Raw genomic sequence first — 19,930 nt, 5'->3', positions numbered from 1 at the left:
AGTTCTAAGTTTATTTTCTATTTAATGCCAGAAATTTTTAATTTAAAGAAGATTCGAAATTGTTGAATGTCATTTCCAGTGAACAAGTGTAAAGGAGAATTGATACTCTGGATCCAATGCAACACACAAAATACAAGATAAAGAACACTAACAAAAGACAATAGATATATGATAGCTTATATACATAGATTGATTGCATGTCTATTAAGTGTCACTAGGCTGTACATAGATGACTGATAGGAACAGCTTGTGCTTGAGCCAACCAGGAATGAGGCTATTTTGGACTTGGTGATGTGTAATGAACAGGAATTGATAAGTGATCTTGAAGTAAAGGAGCCATTAGGAAGTAGTGATCATAACATGATAAGTTTTTATCTACAATTTGAGAGGGATAAGGGCAGATCAGAGGTGTCAGTGTTGCAATTAAATAAAGGAGACTACGGAGCCATGAGGGAAGAGCTGGCCAAAGTTAAATGGGCGGATGCCCTGGCAGGAAAGATAGTGGATCAGCAGTGGCAGATATTCTTGGGGATAATACAAAAGATGCAAAAGCAGTTCATTCCAATGAGAAGGAAGGATTCAAAGAGGGGGAAGGGGCCACAGTGGTTGACAAAGGAAGTCAGAGATTGTATAGCATTAAAGAAAAAGAAGTATGACAGGGCTAAGATGAGTGGGAATACAGATGATTGGGAAAGTTTTAAGGAACAGCAGATCTTAACTAAAAAAGCAATACGGAGAGAAAAAATAAGGTATGAGCTCAGTCTAGCCAGGAATATAAAAGGGGATAGCAAAAGCATTTTTTAGCTATGTGAAGAGAAAGAAGATAGTTAAGAACAATGTTGGACCCTTGAAGAATGAATTGGGTGTTGTGGGAAACAGAGAAATGGCAGAAGAACTTAATGAGTACTTTAGATCTGTTTTCACAAAGGAAGACACAAGCAATCTCTCAGATGTATGGATGAGCCAAGGACATAGGGTAACAGAGGAAATGAAACTGATTGACATTAGGAAGGAAACGGTGATGAGTAGACTGATGGGACTGAAGGCTGACAAATCCCCAGGTCCAGATGGTCTGCATCCTAGGGTACTAAAGGAGGTGGCTCTGGAAATTGCAGATGCATTGGTAATCATTTTCCAATGTTCCTTAGATTCAGGATCAGTTCCTGAAGATTGGAGAGTGGCTAATGTTATCCCACTTTTTAAGAGAGGAGGGAAGGAGAAAACGGAGAACTATTGCCCTGTTAGCCTAACGTCAGTCGTGGGGAAGATGCTTGAGTCCATTATTAAGGACGAAATAGTGGCATATCTTGATGGCAGTAATAGGATTAGGCCAAGCCAGCATGGATTTACCAAGGGCAAATCATGCTTGACTAATTTGTTGGAGTTTTTTGAGGGTGTAACAAGGATGTTAGACAAGGGTAAGCCAGTGGATGTAGTGTACCTAGATTTTCAGAAGGCATTCGATAAAGTGCCACATGGGAGATTGGTGAGTAAAATCAGAGCTCATGGCATTGGGGGCAGGGTTTCAACATGGATAGAAAACTGGTTGGCAGATAGAAAGCAAAGGGTAGCAGTGAATGGGTGTTTCTCGGACTGGCTGGAGGTGACTAGTGGGGTACCACAGGGCTCAGTATCGGGACCACAGCTCTTTACGATTTATGTCAACGATTTAGATGAGGGCATTGAAAACTATATCAGCAAGTTTGCTGACGATACTAAACTGGGTGGCAATGTGACATGCGAAGAGGACGTTAGGAGAATACAGGGAGACTTGGATAGGCTGGGTGAGTGGGCAGATACTTGGCAGATGTCATTCAATGTGAATAAATGTGAAGTTATCCACTTTGGAAGCAGGAACAAGAGGGCAGAGTATTGTCTGAATGGTGTAGAGTTAGGTAAGGGAGAAATGCAAAGAGACCTACGAGTCCTAGTTCATCAGTCAATGAAGGTGAATGAGCAAGTGCAACAAGCAGTGAAGAGGGCAAATGGAATGTTGGCCTTTATTACAAGGGGAATTGAGTACAAGAGCAAGGATGTCCTTTTGCATTTGTACAGGGCCCTTGTGAGACCACACCTGGAATATTTTGTACAGTTTTGGTCTCCAGGTTTAAGGAAGGACATTCTGGCAATTGAGGAAGTGCAGCGTAGATTCACTAGGTTGATTACTGGGATGGCAGGGCTGTCTTATGCAGAGAGATTGGAGAGATTGGGCTTGTACACACTGGAATTGAGGAGAATGAGAGGGGATCTGATTGAAACGTTTAAGATAATTAAAGGATTTGATAGGATTGAGGCAGGAAATATGTTCCAGATGTTGGGAGAGTCCAGTACCAGAGGGCATGGATTGAGAATAAGAGGTCAGTTATTTAAAACAGAGTTGAGGAAAAACTTCTTCTCCCAGAGAGTTGTGGAGGTGTGGAATGCACTGCCTCGGAAGACGGTGGGGGCCAATTCTCTGGATGCTTTCAAGAAGGAGCTAGATAGATATCTGATGGATAGGGGAATCAAGGGCTAAGGGGACAAGGCAGGGACTGGGTATTGATAGTGAATGATCAGCCATGATCTCAGAATGGCGGTGCAGACTCGAGGGGCCGAATGGTCTACTTCTGCACCTATTGTCTATTGAAATGATAAAGTTCTGGTGATGGGAGGTGTGGGTGGGTTAGTGGGCAGAGGTGTAGATCAGCCTTGCTGCTTGGGAAAAGTCACTGCTTTTGAGTCTAGTAGCCCTGGTGTGGATGTTATGTAGCCTCCTCCCTACTCCAACCATGAGTAGGGAGGGTGGGATTCTTCATGACGTTTCTGGCCTTTTTCTGACACCTTTCTGTGTACATGTATACAGAAAGGTATACATGTCTTTACACAGGTATACCTTTCTGAATACATGTCTTTGAAGGTGGGTAGGCTGATGTTGGTGATGCATTAGGCAGTTTTGACTACCTGTTGCAGAGCCTTCCTGTCTGCCACAATGCAGCTTCCATTCCATGCAATGATGCGGCACGTTAGGATGCTCTCTGCTACACATCTGTAGAAGGACAGGAGTATAGATGTGCACAGTCCAACTCTCTTCAGCCTCCTCAGCAAGTAGAGGTGTTGGTGAGCTGTCCTGATCATGTCGAAGATGTTCTGGGACTGTGAGAGGTTATGTGAAATGTGCACTCCAAGGAGGGTGAAACTGCTCACAGTTTCCACTACCGTGTTGCTGATGTAGAGAGGGGAGTGAGAGGTGCAAGTTCTCCTAACGTTGATATCCATCTCCTTTGTCTTGTTAGTGTAATCCCCTATTCATATTTTTACAGTTACGCTGTCTGGATTTCATTTAGCAGTTTTGTAAGAGCAGTCTGTTCTGCTGTCAGCCTGTTTGGGTTATTGTTGAAGATAAGGGATGATCAGGAATGTGTGCCATCAACACTGGTCTTGGGGGATCTTTTTGGTTCAGCAGGAGATGAAGAGAGAGGATGTTAGGGAGAACCGGTGGTAGGATATGACCCGGTGGGAGACCCGTTTGTTCGGGATGGATTGTGAGCAACAGTCACAAGGTGGAGTGTGCTTTCACACTGACCGAGGGCCCAGTGCATGAATGACAGAGAAGTTCAAGACGAGTCCCAACTTGTGCACATTTGGCTGTTTAATTAAAATGGGCCCTTTTCTTTTTGTTTTCCTTCACTTTAGTTAAGATTCATAATACAATTCCTTTAATTGTATATAGTATACTGTCTGTTCTTTCGTGGCACTAATTTGTAACAGGGAAGCAAATTAGACAGCATTCACACAAGCCAGGATTTGGGGCAGGAGGGCCACAAATTCCCACAGCCTCCAATGACGCTGTGATTTCAGTCTTTGAAGCCGACGTGAGACCATACTTCAGGAAGGTGTACCCACGGAAAGCATCTGGCTCATATGGGTGGGTAACTGGCAGACTAAAGACCAGTGCTGATCAACTGGCTGGAGTATTGCTTTGGCAGCCTCAGGTACCCACCTGCTTCAAGCAGGTTTCAATTATACCAGTGTCCAAGAAGTATGTGGTGACCTGCCTCAGTGACAATCATCCAGTAACACTTACATCCACAGTGATGAAACACATCAACTCCTGCCTAAGAAGTGATCTGGATCTACTCCAATCTGCCTACAGTCACAACGGGTCCACAATAGATGCCATTTCATTGGCTTTTCACTCAACCTGGAAACAGTTGGACAGCAAAGATGCATACATCAGGATGCTTTTTATTGATAACAACTCAGGATTCAATACAATTACCCCTTCAAAACTAATCAATAAGCTTCAAGACCGTGGCCTCTATACCTCCTTGTGCAATTAGATCCTCGATTTTCTCACTTGCAGGCCCCAGTCAGTTTTGATTCAAGTTCAAGTTTAACTGTTATTCAGCCATACATGAATACCCATGAATACAGTCAAATGAGACAGTGTTACTCCAGGGCCAAGGTGCAAAACACAGCACCGACAGTCACACACAGCACAAAGCACATAAAGTAGCAAACAAATATATCAGTAAAATACACAGTCACACAAAAAAATTACAGTCAAGCAAAGAAGCCATTGTGATTAAATGCACCACTATCTTACTGGAAACTGTATCTCTTCCACAATCTCCATCAGCACAGGTGCATCACCAAGTTGTGTGCGTAGCCCTCTGATCTATCCATTTTATACTTGCATCTGAGGCCAAGCACAGCTTAAATATGAGGCCATATTTAAGTGTGCTGACAACCACTGTTGTTGGCCAAATCAAAGATAGTGATGAATCAGCATGTAGGAGGGACATTGAAAATCTGGCTGAGTGTTGCAACAGCAATAACCTCTCACTCAATGTCAACAAGACCAAGGAGATGATTATTGACTTCAGGAGGAGGAAACCAGAGATCTATGAGCCAGTCCTCATTGGAGAAAATCAGAGGGGGAGTGAGTCAACAACTTTAAGTTCCGCTATGTTATCATTTCAGAGGATCTGTCCTGGGCCCAGCATGCAAATGCCATTATGAAGAAAGCACATAAGGGCCCCTACTTCCTTAGAAGTTTGCAAAGATTCAGAATGACCATCTAATACTTTGACGTACTATTATGGATGTGTTGTGAAGAGTATATTGACTGGCTGCATCACAGTCTAGTATGGAAACACCAATGCCCTTGAACAGAAATTCCTACAAAAGGAAAGGATAAAGGACCCCCCTTCCCCTGCATTGAGCAGGTCTACCCAGAGCACTGTCAGCAGAAAAGCAGCATCCATCAAAGACCCCACCACCCAGGCCACACATGCTTCTTCTTGCTGCCATCAGGAAGAAGATAACAGAGCCTCTGGACCCACACCACCAAGCTCAAGAACAGTTAATATCCATCAGGCTCTTGAACCAGAGGTGTTATTTTACTCACTTCACCACTGAACTGGTCCCACAACCTATGGGCTCACTTTCATATTCATCTCATGTTCTTGATATTTATTGATTATTAATTATTTTTCTCTTGTACTTGCACAGTTTGTTGCCTTCACCATCCTGTTGGGTGCAGCCTTTCAATGATTCTATTGCATTTCTTGGATTTACTGTTCATGCCCACAAGAAAAAAAATTTCAGTGTTGTATATAGTGACATATACAGTGTGTATTTTGGTAATAAATTTACTTTGAATGAAATCTAACGGGATCTGATATTTCAATTTACTCAGTTTCTTCAGTATTTCTTGTATCATCCCCTGATTTTTATCACTGTCATTTGTCTTTACTTGAACATTCCATATGCCTCCTGTTTATTTTGTGTTGTGTTGGAATTCAGCTACAAAAAGTGGAGAAAGTTTATTAGATAGGTAAAACCCTCAGGAATCTGACAAGAGCTGTCACTTTTATACATGGTACATTACTGCAAGATTTCCATAAATAATCACAAGTACAGCAAGCTAATGTTTTTGAATGACCGACCTTTAATGAGCATATTCTGTGCCTTTTCCACTAGACTCAAGGACCACTTCTATCACATTGTTATTAAACTCGTGAACAGAACTTCGATATGCAAAAAGACGAGTTCTTGATATCATAATCTATCTTGTAGCCCTTAAGATTTTAACCCACCTGCATTGCACTTTCCCTGTAACTACTACACTATATACTGAATTTTGATTTTTTTTTACTACTTTGATGTAATTATTTAGGTATGATGGGGGTATCATGGTATGATCTGCATGGATCATAATTTCAACCTTCCTTTCCCTACTTTTTTCCCACATTAATCTTTCTCTGCCTGATGAGCACATTTCAACTTCCATTCCCTTGCTCTTTACCTCTCTCATGCAGTCAGTTGAGCTGCTATTTGATTCAAAACAAATCCATGGAGTGATAATATTGCCTCTACAGTTAAGCTTTCATTAGGATAAGCTTCTGGAGCAGAAAAATATTCTGATAATGTTACATTCCACTCCAATGACCTATAAAAATGTACCATATTTGAACTCTCATTATTTCATATAATCAATAAAACAGCACTTGCATTGCTCCTGGCTTCATTCCTTTCTTCGGTTCCATAGTAGTTTATTTTCTGGTGTGTTAAGTCCCTCCACACTAAAATGCACTTAAACTAGCACTAAATGGTTTATAATAGAATTTATTTGAGCAATTTGTTAGTTCAAACAAAATGTTGCCTACTTTATTCATTTAACTTGAGTTCTTTATGGAACTTAGCCTTTTTAAAGCAGGATTTGGATGCACAGGAACATACCTGTTTCCTCAAATGTAAGTAGGTCACAGTTGGTTACCCTGCCTTATGCAAGTCATAATTATCAATCATTCACTTCAAAAAGGAAATTCCATCCCCATTTATGAAACTTTCATGCCCAGATTATTTTGCAATAAGAAATGATCATTGGAATTACTTTTTGTTTCAAACTTACTTCTGCATTGCTACTGACTGGCGAAGAGCTGCAGTAAGTTCTTTGACAGGCAACAGTTAGTTTGAAAGAAAGGGGACCTCATATAGGACTACCCACTGTCAGCTTACACCTCATACATTGACAGAGTATATGATACTAATAGATGAGGGTACTGCAGTGGATGTGATCTACATGGATTTTAGTAAGGCACTTAATAAGGTTCCACATGATAGGCTTATTCAGAAAGTCGGAAGGCATGGGATCCAGGGAAGTTTGGCCACGTGGATTCAGAATTGGTTTGCCTGCTCGCCTGTCATGGTGGAGGGAGTACATTCGGATTGGAGGGTTGTGACTAGTGGTGTCCCACATGGATCAGTTCTGGGATGTCTACTCTTCGTGATTTTTATTAACGACCTAGATGTGGGGGTAGAAGGGTGGGTTGGCAAGTTTGCAGATAACACAAAGGTTGGTGGTGTGGATAGTGTAGAGGATTGTCAAAGACTGCAGAGAGACATTGATAGGATGCAGAAGTGGGCTGAGAAGTGATAGATGGAGTTCAACCTGGAGAAGCATGAGGTGGTACACTTTGGAAGGACAAACTCCAAGGCAGAGTACAAAGTAAATGGCAGGATACTTTGAAGTGTGGAGGAGCAGAGGGATCTGTGGGCACATGTTCACAGATCCCTGAAAGTTGCCTCACAGGTAGATAGGGTAGTTAAGAAAGCTTATGGGGTGTTAGCTTTCATAAGTCGAGGGATAGAGTTTAAGAGTCATGAGGTAATGATGCAGCTCTATAAAACTCCGGTTAGGCCACACTTGGAGTACTGTGTCCAGTTCTTGTCGCCTTACTATAGGAAGGATGTGGAAGCATTGGAAAGGGTACAGAGGAGATTTACCAGGATGCTGCCTGGTTTAGAGACTATGGATTATGATCAGAGATTAAGGGAGCTAGGGCTTTACTATTTGGAGAGGAGGAGGATGAGAGGAGACATGATAGAGGTATACAAGATATTAAGGGGAATAGATAGAGTAGACAGCCAGCGCCTCTTCCCCAAGGCACCACTGCTCAATACAAGAGGACGTGGCTTTAAGGTAAGGGGAGGAAGGTTCAAGGGGGATATTAGAGGAAGGTTTTTCCACTCAGAGAGTGGTTGGTGCGTGGAATGCACTGCCTGAGTCAGTGGTGGAGGCCAATACACTAGTGAAATTTAACAGACTACTAGACAGTTATATGGAGGAATTTAAGGTGGGGGTTTATATGAGAGGCAGGGTTTAAGGGTCGGCACAACATTGTGGGCTGAAGGGCTTGTGCTGTGCTGTACTATTCTATGTTCTAAATCAGTATTGGAAACACTATACTTCCAGATACATTAAACAGGAACTGCTTGCATTCAGAATGTAGAAAACATACAGAAAGTTTCAGGGCTACAGAAATAATTTCTTATCTCATAATTCTCATAAACAAAGGAAAACGGAAAGAGGGATATTCATTAATATCAACAAGTCCAGTTGGGAGATCTGAACTAAACCACTGGCTTCAGTAGTATAAGAAAATGAAAATCCAGCCCTTCAGCAGTGGCAAGTTGTGGGCTGTGGATCATAAGCTTTATGGAGCAAAGAGGTGCAAGGGGGAAAAGCATACTATACTAGAAAGGTATAGGGGTAGGAAAATTTTAAATATGGAAAATAATTTCTCAAAGTTGTTATTGCTCCTTTATAAAATTATGCTAAAATAAGCCCAAATTTTATGGCTCTTACCATATAGAATACAATTTATTTCAATTCATTATACACATAGTTTGCTCTTAAGAACAAATTATTCCTTTGAGCCAAGTGTGTCGTAATGCCACGCATGAAATATAAAATAAAGAAAATATCAACTTGCAGCCAAACTATTGACTACAAAGCAATAAATGGCAGAGGTCTGGAAAGATATTGTCTTCTGGTTGAAAGGAAGGTAAAGAATGGATTAGAGGAAAAACGGATCCTTTGTTAAAAGAGAACTAAATATAGTCAAACGATTTCTATCAAGTGTTGATATCAATTTCTCATAGTGAGATGCACATCTCCGTGAAATTAAGAGACTAAATCATACCTCTCTGTGTCTGTCTCTGTCCCTGGATTTCTCACGGACCCAATCGATTGTATTGAAATCTTCATACGTTCCCACACCAGGAAGTGGTTCATCAAAAAAATCCATCATCTTACTTGCACCATTCATTCCTGCTCCATTATAGACTGTGTACCCTATATAAGAACAAATAAATGTAACATACAGTACATATAAAAGAAAAAATGTGCACACTACTTAAACTGTGGCAGATAGAATGCTCTCTGTTCCAGACAGATACTTTCTACAAACTAGCCAGACCACTATAGTGCTCCAATGTTCTGTGCTGGCTCACGTCACTTTGCTGAGTCTCCTGGATAGGTAGACCTATGCTACGTAAAGATATGCCGTGAATGTGTATAGATATGCCCATAGTTAATATTTACAAGGCTGCAGAGACAAGATTAGAAAAATATCACCATCGTTGGGCTATTCAGGGAAATTCAATGTGGGTAACATTCTGGTGAAAGTTCAATCTAACATGTTAATTTTGCTTCTCCATGCAAATTCTAAGTATTTCCAGTACTTTCTGCTTTACTTCAGATTCAGCAACAGTAGTTTTTTTTTTGCTTTTCAAAATGTGTAAGCTGAGTCATTGCTGGTAGCAAGATTCTCATTGTGAATTATGTACAATTGAAATAACGTGGTGACTGCTGTGACCGAAACAGGAATGTCAGCATTTTAATCAAAGTTCCTGCAAATATAAATCATTCGCGATAGTTTGCAGTTTGATTCCTTCATAATGAGTTTCTTTGAGCAGTGCTTGTTTGTTAAGGCAAAAGTGGGGTGGGGGTCAGATAAAAGTAAAATTCTAGCAAAAGTAATAGCATATCTATCATAAACTTTAGAATATTTATAGCAGCTTAAATATTAAAATACCAAGTATGTGGTCTTAGCATACGCATAATGGATATTCTTCATGGAGAATCAAATACACAAAACACCAAAAACTCAAGAAACAAAAGATTTTAACCTTTCTATCTACAGCATTTCCCGTCTAGAATAAACATATGATGGAAATAGAGGGCATGAAATAGTGTTGGGCAGAAGACACGAATATGCACCTTGCATGTGCTCACACGAGAGGATGAAATTAAGTTGTACACAGAAGTAGAGATTAGAAGAACTGAGCAGTTATGAGGATGCGGGAGGAAGCAATGTGTGGCCATTGGACGTACCAATTAACATTATCACCATATGAAGAGAGGCAGGATTAACATAAGAAATAAAAGGAAATGATATTAGATTCTTGTGACACACCAGAAGATCTGGGAAGAGAAGTCTTGGCTGACGATTCTCTGACCACATCTGGCCTTATTCACAGGACAGTAATGGAGGCATATTGGAGGGGGAGGATGTAGTCAAATATAATCAAATTATCTTTGTTACACTCACACAGGGTATCACTAGTGACTTTGATACTATGACAGGCCTGAAACCTGATTAGAGACATTCAAACAAATAGTTCTTATTAACATAGATAAAATATTCAGGAGGCTCAAGGTGAGAAAAATCATCCAGAATGGGGTTGTCACTTGAAAGAAAGGACAAGCGTTGGCATTTTGAGAAGCCAGCTTAGATGCTAGTTCATGAGTATAGGGAATGCTCCATTAAAATAACATTTCTATCACTAGACATTAAATGATATTACTTTGTTATCTATTGAGATAAATTGTTTTCTTCACTTTGTGAAGACCTGAACTAGCATAACAGCACAGAATTGCACATACATAAATTGAAAAGAATAAACATGAAGTCAGATCATTTAGTAACCCCAACAACTGGTTTAAACAAAATGCTGAGGCAACTCTGATGCCTCAGCAAAAGAATGAACCAGAGTAGAAGAGTGATAAATGAGACAGGATTTTAGCATAGATGATAAGACAGGAAGGAGACAATGCACTGGGAAGTGAATTTGGAAGTTAGAAGCAGTAATAACTAATTCAGAATAATGGCTTTATATCTGATATAAGGGAAACAAGAGACTTGGCTTTGGAAAGAAAGAAATTGGGCACAAGATGAACTGTAGTGCTATTTTAAATAAAACCTGTTTTTTTAAACCCTAAACCAAAGACACGTGTTCTGTGAGCATACTTATGCAGGTTCCACTATTTTAAGCCTTTCAGTTTGTTTAGTCTCTGCCTATGTGAGGCATTTTCTTGTTATTATTGCTCCTATACTGTAATTTCATAATGGTAATTTGAGATTACAACACTAGATCATAAATTTCTATACTCAATACTAGTTAAAGTAATGTTAACATTGCAGAGAATTGAGATTTCTGTTACAAAACAGAGGGAGACACAGACTGGCTGTGGCCATACTGTTAGGAAGTCCAGTATCTAATTGCAGAAGGTGGTGTTGAGACTCAGTGAGACTCACAAAGGATACTGCCTGGACTGAAGTACTCGAGTTACAAGGAGATTTGGGATAGGCTGGGTCTGTTTCCCCTGGAGTGTAGGAGCATGGGGGATGACCTTAGAGGTTTTCAAAATCATGAGGGGCATAGATAATATGGGCTTACGGTCTTTTCTCCAGGGTAAGGGAATTTGAAACTCAAAGGCAAGATTGGAAATAAATCTACAAGGAACCTGAGAGAAAGTTTTTCTACAAAGATGAGATAGGCATGTGGAACAAGCTGCCAGGAGAATTAGCAGAGGTGGATACTATTACAGTTTAAACACCACAAACAAGTTCACAGATTTAGATTTAACTGACCCCACGGTTAATGGCAGGGGCTCCATGGCAACCAAAAGGTTGGAAACCCCTGATTTAGAGGGATATGGGCAAAATACAGGCAAATAGGACTTGCTCAGGAAGATATCTTGGTTGGTATGGACGTCTGCCGTAGTTTAGTTTTAAGGCTACATTACTAAAATTTTGTGGTAATAATATCTTTTAAAATATATTCTAGTAAAAAAGTTTCTAGAAGGCTAAAACAATAACATGAGGTAAATACATATTGGTCAGGCAAAAACAGCAGAGACAGAATAGAGTTAAAGCTCATGGACTTGGAAAAACTCAAAGAGATGAGAGAGAGGAAGGGAAGATGAAAGACACAAAGAGACACAAGAGGTAGAGGCGAGAGAGACTGAGCCAGAAGGGGGTGTATGTTCATTTACTTTAGCTGGACAACAGGAGATAAAGCAAGAATGTCTATACTCCAAATTAGGTCCTCTATTTCTTGACAAGCTTTGTTGCCAAATGCCAAGACTACCAATACACAAGAGGCTCTATTCATGCACAGCATGAATGCAGTGAAATCTAAATGTATCCAGGAACATTTGCAATGGTAATACCCTTATCACAAATACAGAAGTATTGATATCATATTCCAACAATGAGCAGAATAGCACCCCGGAGATCCATAGAAGAGGAGCTTCAGCAAGATTCTTTTATTTATTTTTTTTTTCAAATTAGTTTTTTTATACATTTTCTACATAACTACAGATAAAAAAAACCCAGATCAAAATGAAGAACATTGATACAGTGCAAAAATAAACATACAATAACAATATGATACAAAGAAAGATAATTGAGAAAGCACCCAAATTGAAGACAAGTAAAATTAGTATCCTCCCCAAGCCCCGCAACACAAAAAAAACTCCAGACCAACCACAACACAGTATAGAGAATATAAATCAGGACAATCAAACCCCCAAAGCTGTAAATACACTTAGCAACATAAGATATTAATGCCTACTACCAAAAGAAGAAGGAGCTGAAAGCAAGGGACCGAAAGAAAAAACCCTAGTTAAGAGGAAGGTTATGAAAGTACTCAATAAAAAGTCCCCAGACCTTATGGAACTTTAAATCCGAATTAAGAACTAGATAATGAATTTTTTCAAGATCTAAGCAGACCATAATATTGTTAAGCCATTGAGCATGCGTGGACGGGGCAACATCTCTCCATCTAAGGAGGATTAAACGTCTAGCCAGGAGAGAGGCATAAGATAATATTCGACACTTAGTCGAACTCAGACGTAAATCTGTCTCACCCCAGAAACCGAACAAAGCAATTAAAGGGTTTGGTTCTAGGTGGTGATTCAGAATATACGATAATGTTATGAAGACATCTTTCTAAAATTTCTCCAAGCTAGGACAAAACCAGCACATATGAATGAGAGAGGCCTCGCCCCTTTTGCATTTATCACAAAGCGGACTAATGTTAGGGTAAAATCGAGATAATTTAGATTTAGACATATGGGCTCTATGAACAATCTTAAACTGTAAAAGCCAATGGCGAGCACAAAGAGAGGTTGAATTAACCGATTTGAGAATCGAGTCCCAAGTCTCATCAGATAAGGAGGTATTTAAATCCTGCTCTCATGCCATTTTAATTTTATCCACAGGGGCACGTCGTAAGGCTGCTAATTTATCTCGAATAAATGATATTAAACCTTTACCTAGTGGATTAATGGAAAGAAATAAGTCCATAACATTTTTCTCAGGCATTTCAGGGAAGTTAGGAATTAAAGGGGTAATAAAGTGTCTAATTTGGAGATATCTAAAAAAATGAGGATTGGGCAGATTGAACTTAGCAGAGAGCTGTTGAAAAGAAGCGAAGTGATTATCAACAAAAAGATCTTCAAAATGTCTCATGCCCTTCCTATACCAATCATGGAATGCTGAATCATACATAGTAGGTAAAAAAAAGGTGATTATGTAAGATAGGGTTAGAAACGGAAAGACCATGGAAACCATAAAATTTCCTAAATTGAGCCCATATACGCAAAGTGTGTCTAACAAGAGGATTAACTATTAATCTGGACAAGCTACTAGGGAGTACAGAGCCAAGAAGTGCAGAGGTAGATAATTCTTTAGTGGAGCTCAACTCCATTGCCACCCAATTAGGGCACTCGGGTTGGCCATGGAAAAAAGACCAAAAGGTAACACAACATATATTGGCTGCCCAATAATATAAACGAAAGTTAGGTAAAGCCATGCCACCCTCTTGGAGATAGACTTTATTAATTCTAGAGCGCTTATTCTTGCACAGATATGACAAAATAATAGAGTCTAAGGAATCAAACAAAGATTTAAGAATAAAAATTGGGATTGATTGAAATAAATATAAAAGTTTAGGGAGAACATACATTTTAACAACATTAATACGACCTACCAAAGACATAGATGGAGGTGACCATTCTAGCAGACTCTGTTTTATAGTATATGAAAGATAGGCAAAATTTTCACAAAAGAGATCTTTAAACTTCCTTGTGACTGTAATCCCAAGATAAGTAAATTGATTATGAACTACTTTAAAAGGGAGATCACGAAATATTAATTCTTGTGCTTCTTTATTAATTGGGAAAAGTTCGTTCTTATGTAAATTAAGTTTATAGCCAGAGAACTGGCTAAACTGGTCAAGAAGTGAAAACATTGGAGGTAAGGATGCAGACAGATTTGAAAGAAAAAGTAATAAGTCATCAGCATAAAGAGTAACTTTATGCTCAACACCCCCTCTCCAAATCCCGGTCAATTCAGGACAATTTTGAAATGCTATGGCCAAAGGTTCTATAGCCAAATCAAAGAGAAAGGGACTTAAAGGGCATCCCTGACGGGTGCCATGTTTGAGGTTAAATAACTGGGATTTCTGAAAATTAGTTAAAACAGAGGCAGTAGGACACAAATACAGCAATTTGATCCAAGAGATAAAACTTTGACCGAAGTCAAATTTTTCTAAAACTGCAAAAAGGTAGTTCTACTCTATACGATCAAATGCTTTCTCCGCATCGAGGGAGATAATACATTCAGGAATCCCAGTTGGAGGTGAATATAAAATGCTAAATAAACGCCGAATGTTAAAAAAAGGAAGATGGTTTTTAATAAAACTAGTTTGGTCATCAGAAATAATAGAGGGAATAACAATTTCTAATTTGTAAGCCAAAACTTTAGCCAAGATTTTAACATCAACATTAAGCAAAGAAATTGGCTTATACGAGGAACACTCTGTTGGGTCTTTACCCTTTTTTAATAAAAGAATAATAGATGCCTCATTAAAAGAGGGTGGCAATTTGCCGTAATTAAACGAGTCAGATAATACTGAGAATAACTGAGGAGAAAGAAGTGAACAGAATGATTTATAAAATTCTACGGGGAACCCATCAGGTCCAGGAGATTTCCCTGAGGACAATGCAGAAATTGCAAAAGATATTTCTTCTGATGATATAGGCGCATTGTTTGGCTTTAAAATCAGATGAAAGCAAAGGAATATTCAGATTATTTTAAAAATGAACAACAGAGATATTGTCATTCAAAGATTCAGAGGAATAAAGTCGAGAATAGAAATTTTTAAATGCGTCATTAATTTCTAAGTGATCCGATGTAAAGTCTCCGTTCTTCTTCCGGATCTTTGTAATATGTTGTTTGGCTTTGGAATGCCTCAGCTGATTGGCTAGAAATTTACCAGATTTGCCACCATGAATGTAAAAGCGACTCTTACTTTCAAGAAGTTGGCGTTCGACAGGTTGAGTAGACAGAAGATTAAATTTAGTTTGAAGTTCTACACGCTTCTTGTATAGTTCAGGATTCTTAGTTTGAGCATACAGTTGATCCAATTCTTTAATCTGATTAATGACGTCCAATCGATCTGCACAGGACTTTCTATTAAGATTTGCTGTATAGGAGATTATTTGACCCCTCAAATATGCTTTCATGGCATCCCAGACAATCTGGGATGACACTTCAGGTGATGTATTGGTGTTAAAATAAAAGGTTAGCTGATCCTTAATAAATTTTAGAAAATCATCATCGATAATAAAGTCGAATCAAACCGCCAGTGTTTATTCCTCTGAGGGAGACCAGGAAAGTTTAGATAGAGTAATTGGGGCATGGTCAGAAATCAGTATACTCTGATAATCACAAGAATAGACAAATGGAATGAGAGTAGTAGGATGAAGGAAATGCCATATATCAGAGATACCATAATTAGAGAGAAACGATTGGATAGCTAAGACAGATTTAGTAGGTGTTCTAGTAACAGAGGACGATCGATCCAAATTAGGATCTAACCAACAATTGAAGTCACCACCCAGCATAAGAGAGTATGAGTTTAAGTCTGGTAGTGAGGAAAAAAAACGTTCAAAAAAATTAACATCATCAAAATTGGGGGCATACAGGTTTGCTGGTACAACTTCATTATATAGTTTACCAGAAACAATAATAAAACGGCCATTTGTATCAGATACCTTGTTATGCAGTTCAAAAGGAATATTTGAGTTAATAAGGATGGAGACCCCCCCCTAGCTTTAGCGGCAAAGGATGAATGAAAATGCTGACCCGCCCACTTTGACAAAAGCCGGGAGTTATCAAAACAATCTTGAAGGAAAGCAATGTCAGCTTTGAGTTGTTTAATATGTGAGAATACCGTCCTTCTTTTAACAGGATGATTCAATCCCTTTACATTCCAGCTCACAAATTTAAGTGTACTAGCCATAATCAATTGTTAATGCATAGAAGGCAGCAAGGCATATAAAAAGTCAAGCAGTACAATGACAGTCTGGGAGCAAAAATGTAAACATAGATTCGTAGAATCAAAACATAAACATGTCCTGAGTAACAAAGGAAAGCAAAAGAAACAGTGAGTGGTGTTAGAACTGGAGAACCATCCTCGCAACCCAAAACTAGACGGCTACCAAAAAAAGCAGCTAGCTCTACCAAAAAAATTGACCCAAATATGACTTCCAGTTCTGTGTCATTAACAACAGTTCCGTTTAAATACTATAGCAAATGGTAATTAGTTTATGCACTAGAAAACATAATTACAAATAGGAACAATTTCAACAGAAGTATGAAACTTAATACAAAGAAAATCAGAAGAAAACCAGAACTAACCTACCCACGAAAAATTATAGAAGATTAAAAGAAGAAAAAAGAAAGGGAGGAAGAAAAGGGGGAAATTATAGATTCGAGGAGAGTACTTATCAACCATTTACAGAAAAAAAAAGCAAAACTTAAACTGTGAATCAACCAACAGGGAGGCCTTCAATAAAAACTCCAAACCTCCAAAACAAGTTAGAGTCAATTGTAGAACTCTATAAAGTTATACAAGAATAAAATAGATCACACAAGTACAATCTAAACGTCCGCAGAGAAACATTAAACTCAGATTATCTATTTAGAAAAAACGCACCAAGTCCAGGGAGAGATTGTCTACAGCCCTTAGAGTTTCAATAGATAATGTCTGAGTTATTCAAGTAAAGTCTGAGTCCGGAAAAAATAATTTTACTACGAGAGGTACTTATCCACCATTTTAGAAGGTCCGACCGGGTTCCAAAGAAGATTGGATGGCCGGAAGACTTCCAACAAATGCCTCAGCCTCCTTCACTGATTTAAACCACTTATATTCTCCAGTAGTAAGCGCAATTCAGAGATCGGCTGGATTTCGAAGGGAGGGTCTAAGTCCACAATCAAAAAGCACTAGCAAAATTCTACAAGCATATCCAAAATATACCTAATAACACATCCAGTTTGTAAACTATCCCAAAAACCATTCTGTAATTTGAAAACCCTCGACTTCCATGATGAACATACTGAATGGCACCAGTACTGATACATTACCATGGCTCCCTCACCACCCAGTGGAGATATGATCAGTGAGCCCACCTTGGTCCTCCCAGGTATTTCTACAGCTACCAGAAAAAAACTGGACAGCCACAAACAGACTCGTAAGTTGACATAACAGAACAGCGTAAACACTACACGGATGGGGTGCCCTGTGGTACCCCAACCCAGGACATCCTCCACCTGGTCTAAACATGCCCTCTCACCAAGATCAGAGATCTTCAGTCCATTGATGCAGCCACAATATGGAGGAGTGGCTTGACAAAAAACAATTAGAAGTGTGAAGAGAAAACCACCTACCGTACGAAACAACAGCTCTATAGATTTGAATAAAAAACTCTAGGTTCAGACCAGCATTATTCACCAAATTGTGGAGTTTTACCCAATGTTGGTATAGCGCCAACAGATGTCAATCCATACCCAACATCAAAAATACTTACAAAATCCAGTAAATTGCTCCCAAACTGGTACCAGGAATTTCCCTAAGTCAAGTCCCTTTTAACATTATTTACTTACCTGCTTAATTTTAGGCCCCCTTCCTCTACTTTAATCCTATGTTATTTTACTATCTTTTCCCCCACCTCATCCCAAACTTTACGAGCCTCTGCTCCTTTAAAGAAAATCCCAATCCAACACTCTTTGATCATTGACGCCTGCATTTCCTCTCCCTTACCAAAGAACACCCTCAACTACGATCTCCACCCTCTCAATTCACTGGCTCTCAGCTACTTGCGAACACCCCACCAACTAATGGCAATAGTTTCCTGATACCCACTTGACTGGCAATTGGAGCCTTAACTTCCCAGCTGCCATGTTTGACTAATGATTTCAGCCCCACCCTATCTCACCACTGATCATCAGCAGCTGATTCATTAATTTTCAGCCTGTATGCTTTCTCTCTTCCCTGGACTTACCCGATTTCAAAAGTACAGTGCGCTTTCCACTGGAAAGCAGCGTAAAGACCTTACCTCTCATGTTTGTCCTGTTTAGAAGTATATGAAGTCTCTCACTATTTAATTTCATGGTGGTGAGTCCACACACTAAATATCCATTGATCCAGTGCTTTTTGATAAATAACCAGGCACGCACTTTTTTCAGGCAATAAGCTTCAGTTCCTGTTGGAATCCCTGGAGTGATTCATTAATTTCATGCAAGAATTTAAATCCTTGCCTTTTAGTTACTTCTATTCCATGAAGTAGAACAATGCAAATGATATGAGAATGGACTTTGCTACTTAAAGGAGTACACAGATAAGTTGGTTAAAAATTAAATTAGCTATAGTCACTGAAACAATCCTTTAAATACAGGTACATGAGAATATCAGCAGATGCTGGAAATCCAAGCAACACACACAAAATGCTGTAGGAACTCAGCAAGCCAGGCAGCATCTGTGGAAAAAAGTACAGTCGACGTTTCAGGCCAAAATCCTTTGGCAGGATTGGAGGAAAAAAAGCTGAGGAATAGATTTGAAAGGTGGAGGAAGGGGAGAGAGCAACACCAGACGATAAGCGAAACTTGGAGGGGGAGGGATGAAGCAAAGAGCTGGGAAGTTGATTGGTGAAAGAGACAGAAGGCCATGGAAGAAGGATTAAAGGAGAAAGAGTGGGGGGGGGGGGGGAGGAGCACCAGAGGCAGGCAATGGGCAGACAGAGAAATAACATGAGAGAGGGACAAGAGGAGGAAAATGCTGAAGGGTGGGTGGGGAGTGGATGAGACATTACCGGAAGTTTTAGAAATCGATGTTCATGCCATCAGGTTGGAGGCTACCCAAACAGAATATAAGGTGTTGTTCCTCCAACCCAAGTGTGGCCATATCCTGACAATGGAGGTGGTTATGGATGGACATACCAGAATAGGAATGGGAAGTGGAATTAAAATGGATGGCCCCATCCCTGATATATTTAGTTCCCCCCCCCTTTTTTTTCTCTTTCTGCCCATCACTCTGCCTGTTCTCCATCTCCTTCTGGTGCTCCCCCACCTTTCTTTCTCCCTAGGCCTCCCGTCCCATGATCCTTTCCCTTTTCCAGCTCTCAGCTTCACCCCATCCCCTCTGGTCTTCTCCTGTCATTTCGCATTTTCCCCTCCCCCTCCTACTTTCAAATCTCTTACTATCTTTCCTTTCAGTTAGTCCTGATGAAGGGTCTCAGCCCGAAATGTCTACAGTGCTTCTCCTTATAGATGCTGCCTGGCCTGTTGTGTTCCACCAGCATTTTGTGTGTGGGCCACTGGGAGAATAGGCTTGGTCTGGTGGATGGTGCATAAATGCTCAGCGAACTGGTCTCCCAATCTACATTGGGTCTTACCAGTATACAAGAAGTCACCCCAGGAGCACCTAGCGCAGTATATGACCCCAACAGACTCGCAGGTGAAGTGTTGCCATG

At 39.8% G+C, this 19,930-nt stretch overlaps 1 protein-coding gene across 6 annotated transcripts in view; it reads right to left on the bottom strand.

Moving 5' to 3' along the window:
* clcn5b (chloride channel, voltage-sensitive 5b) overlaps positions 1–19,930 on the bottom strand; it is a 110,664-nt gene that overhangs the window by 32,077 nt on the left and 58,657 nt on the right. For 4 of the 6 annotated variants that reach the window (XM_059977142.1, XM_059977144.1, XM_059977143.1 and 1 more), the window contains one exon: positions 8,970–9,121. In XM_059977142.1, the coding sequence (XP_059833125.1) occupies positions 8,970–9,121 (152 nt within the window). Of the gene's footprint in view, positions 1–8,969; positions 9,122–18,324; positions 18,349–18,517; positions 18,749–19,930 lie in introns of those variants that run through there. The other 2 variants (XM_059977145.1, XM_059977148.1) reach the window with 2 other exon arrangements.

This window comes from Hypanus sabinus, chromosome 8 (assembly GCF_030144855.1).
Source record: "Hypanus sabinus isolate sHypSab1 chromosome 8, sHypSab1.hap1, whole genome shotgun sequence".
NCBI lineage: Eukaryota > Metazoa > Chordata > Chondrichthyes > Myliobatiformes > Dasyatidae > Hypanus > Hypanus sabinus.
Note: the sequence above shows the minus strand (reverse complement) of the source record. Positions and strands in the feature narration are given on the sequence as shown.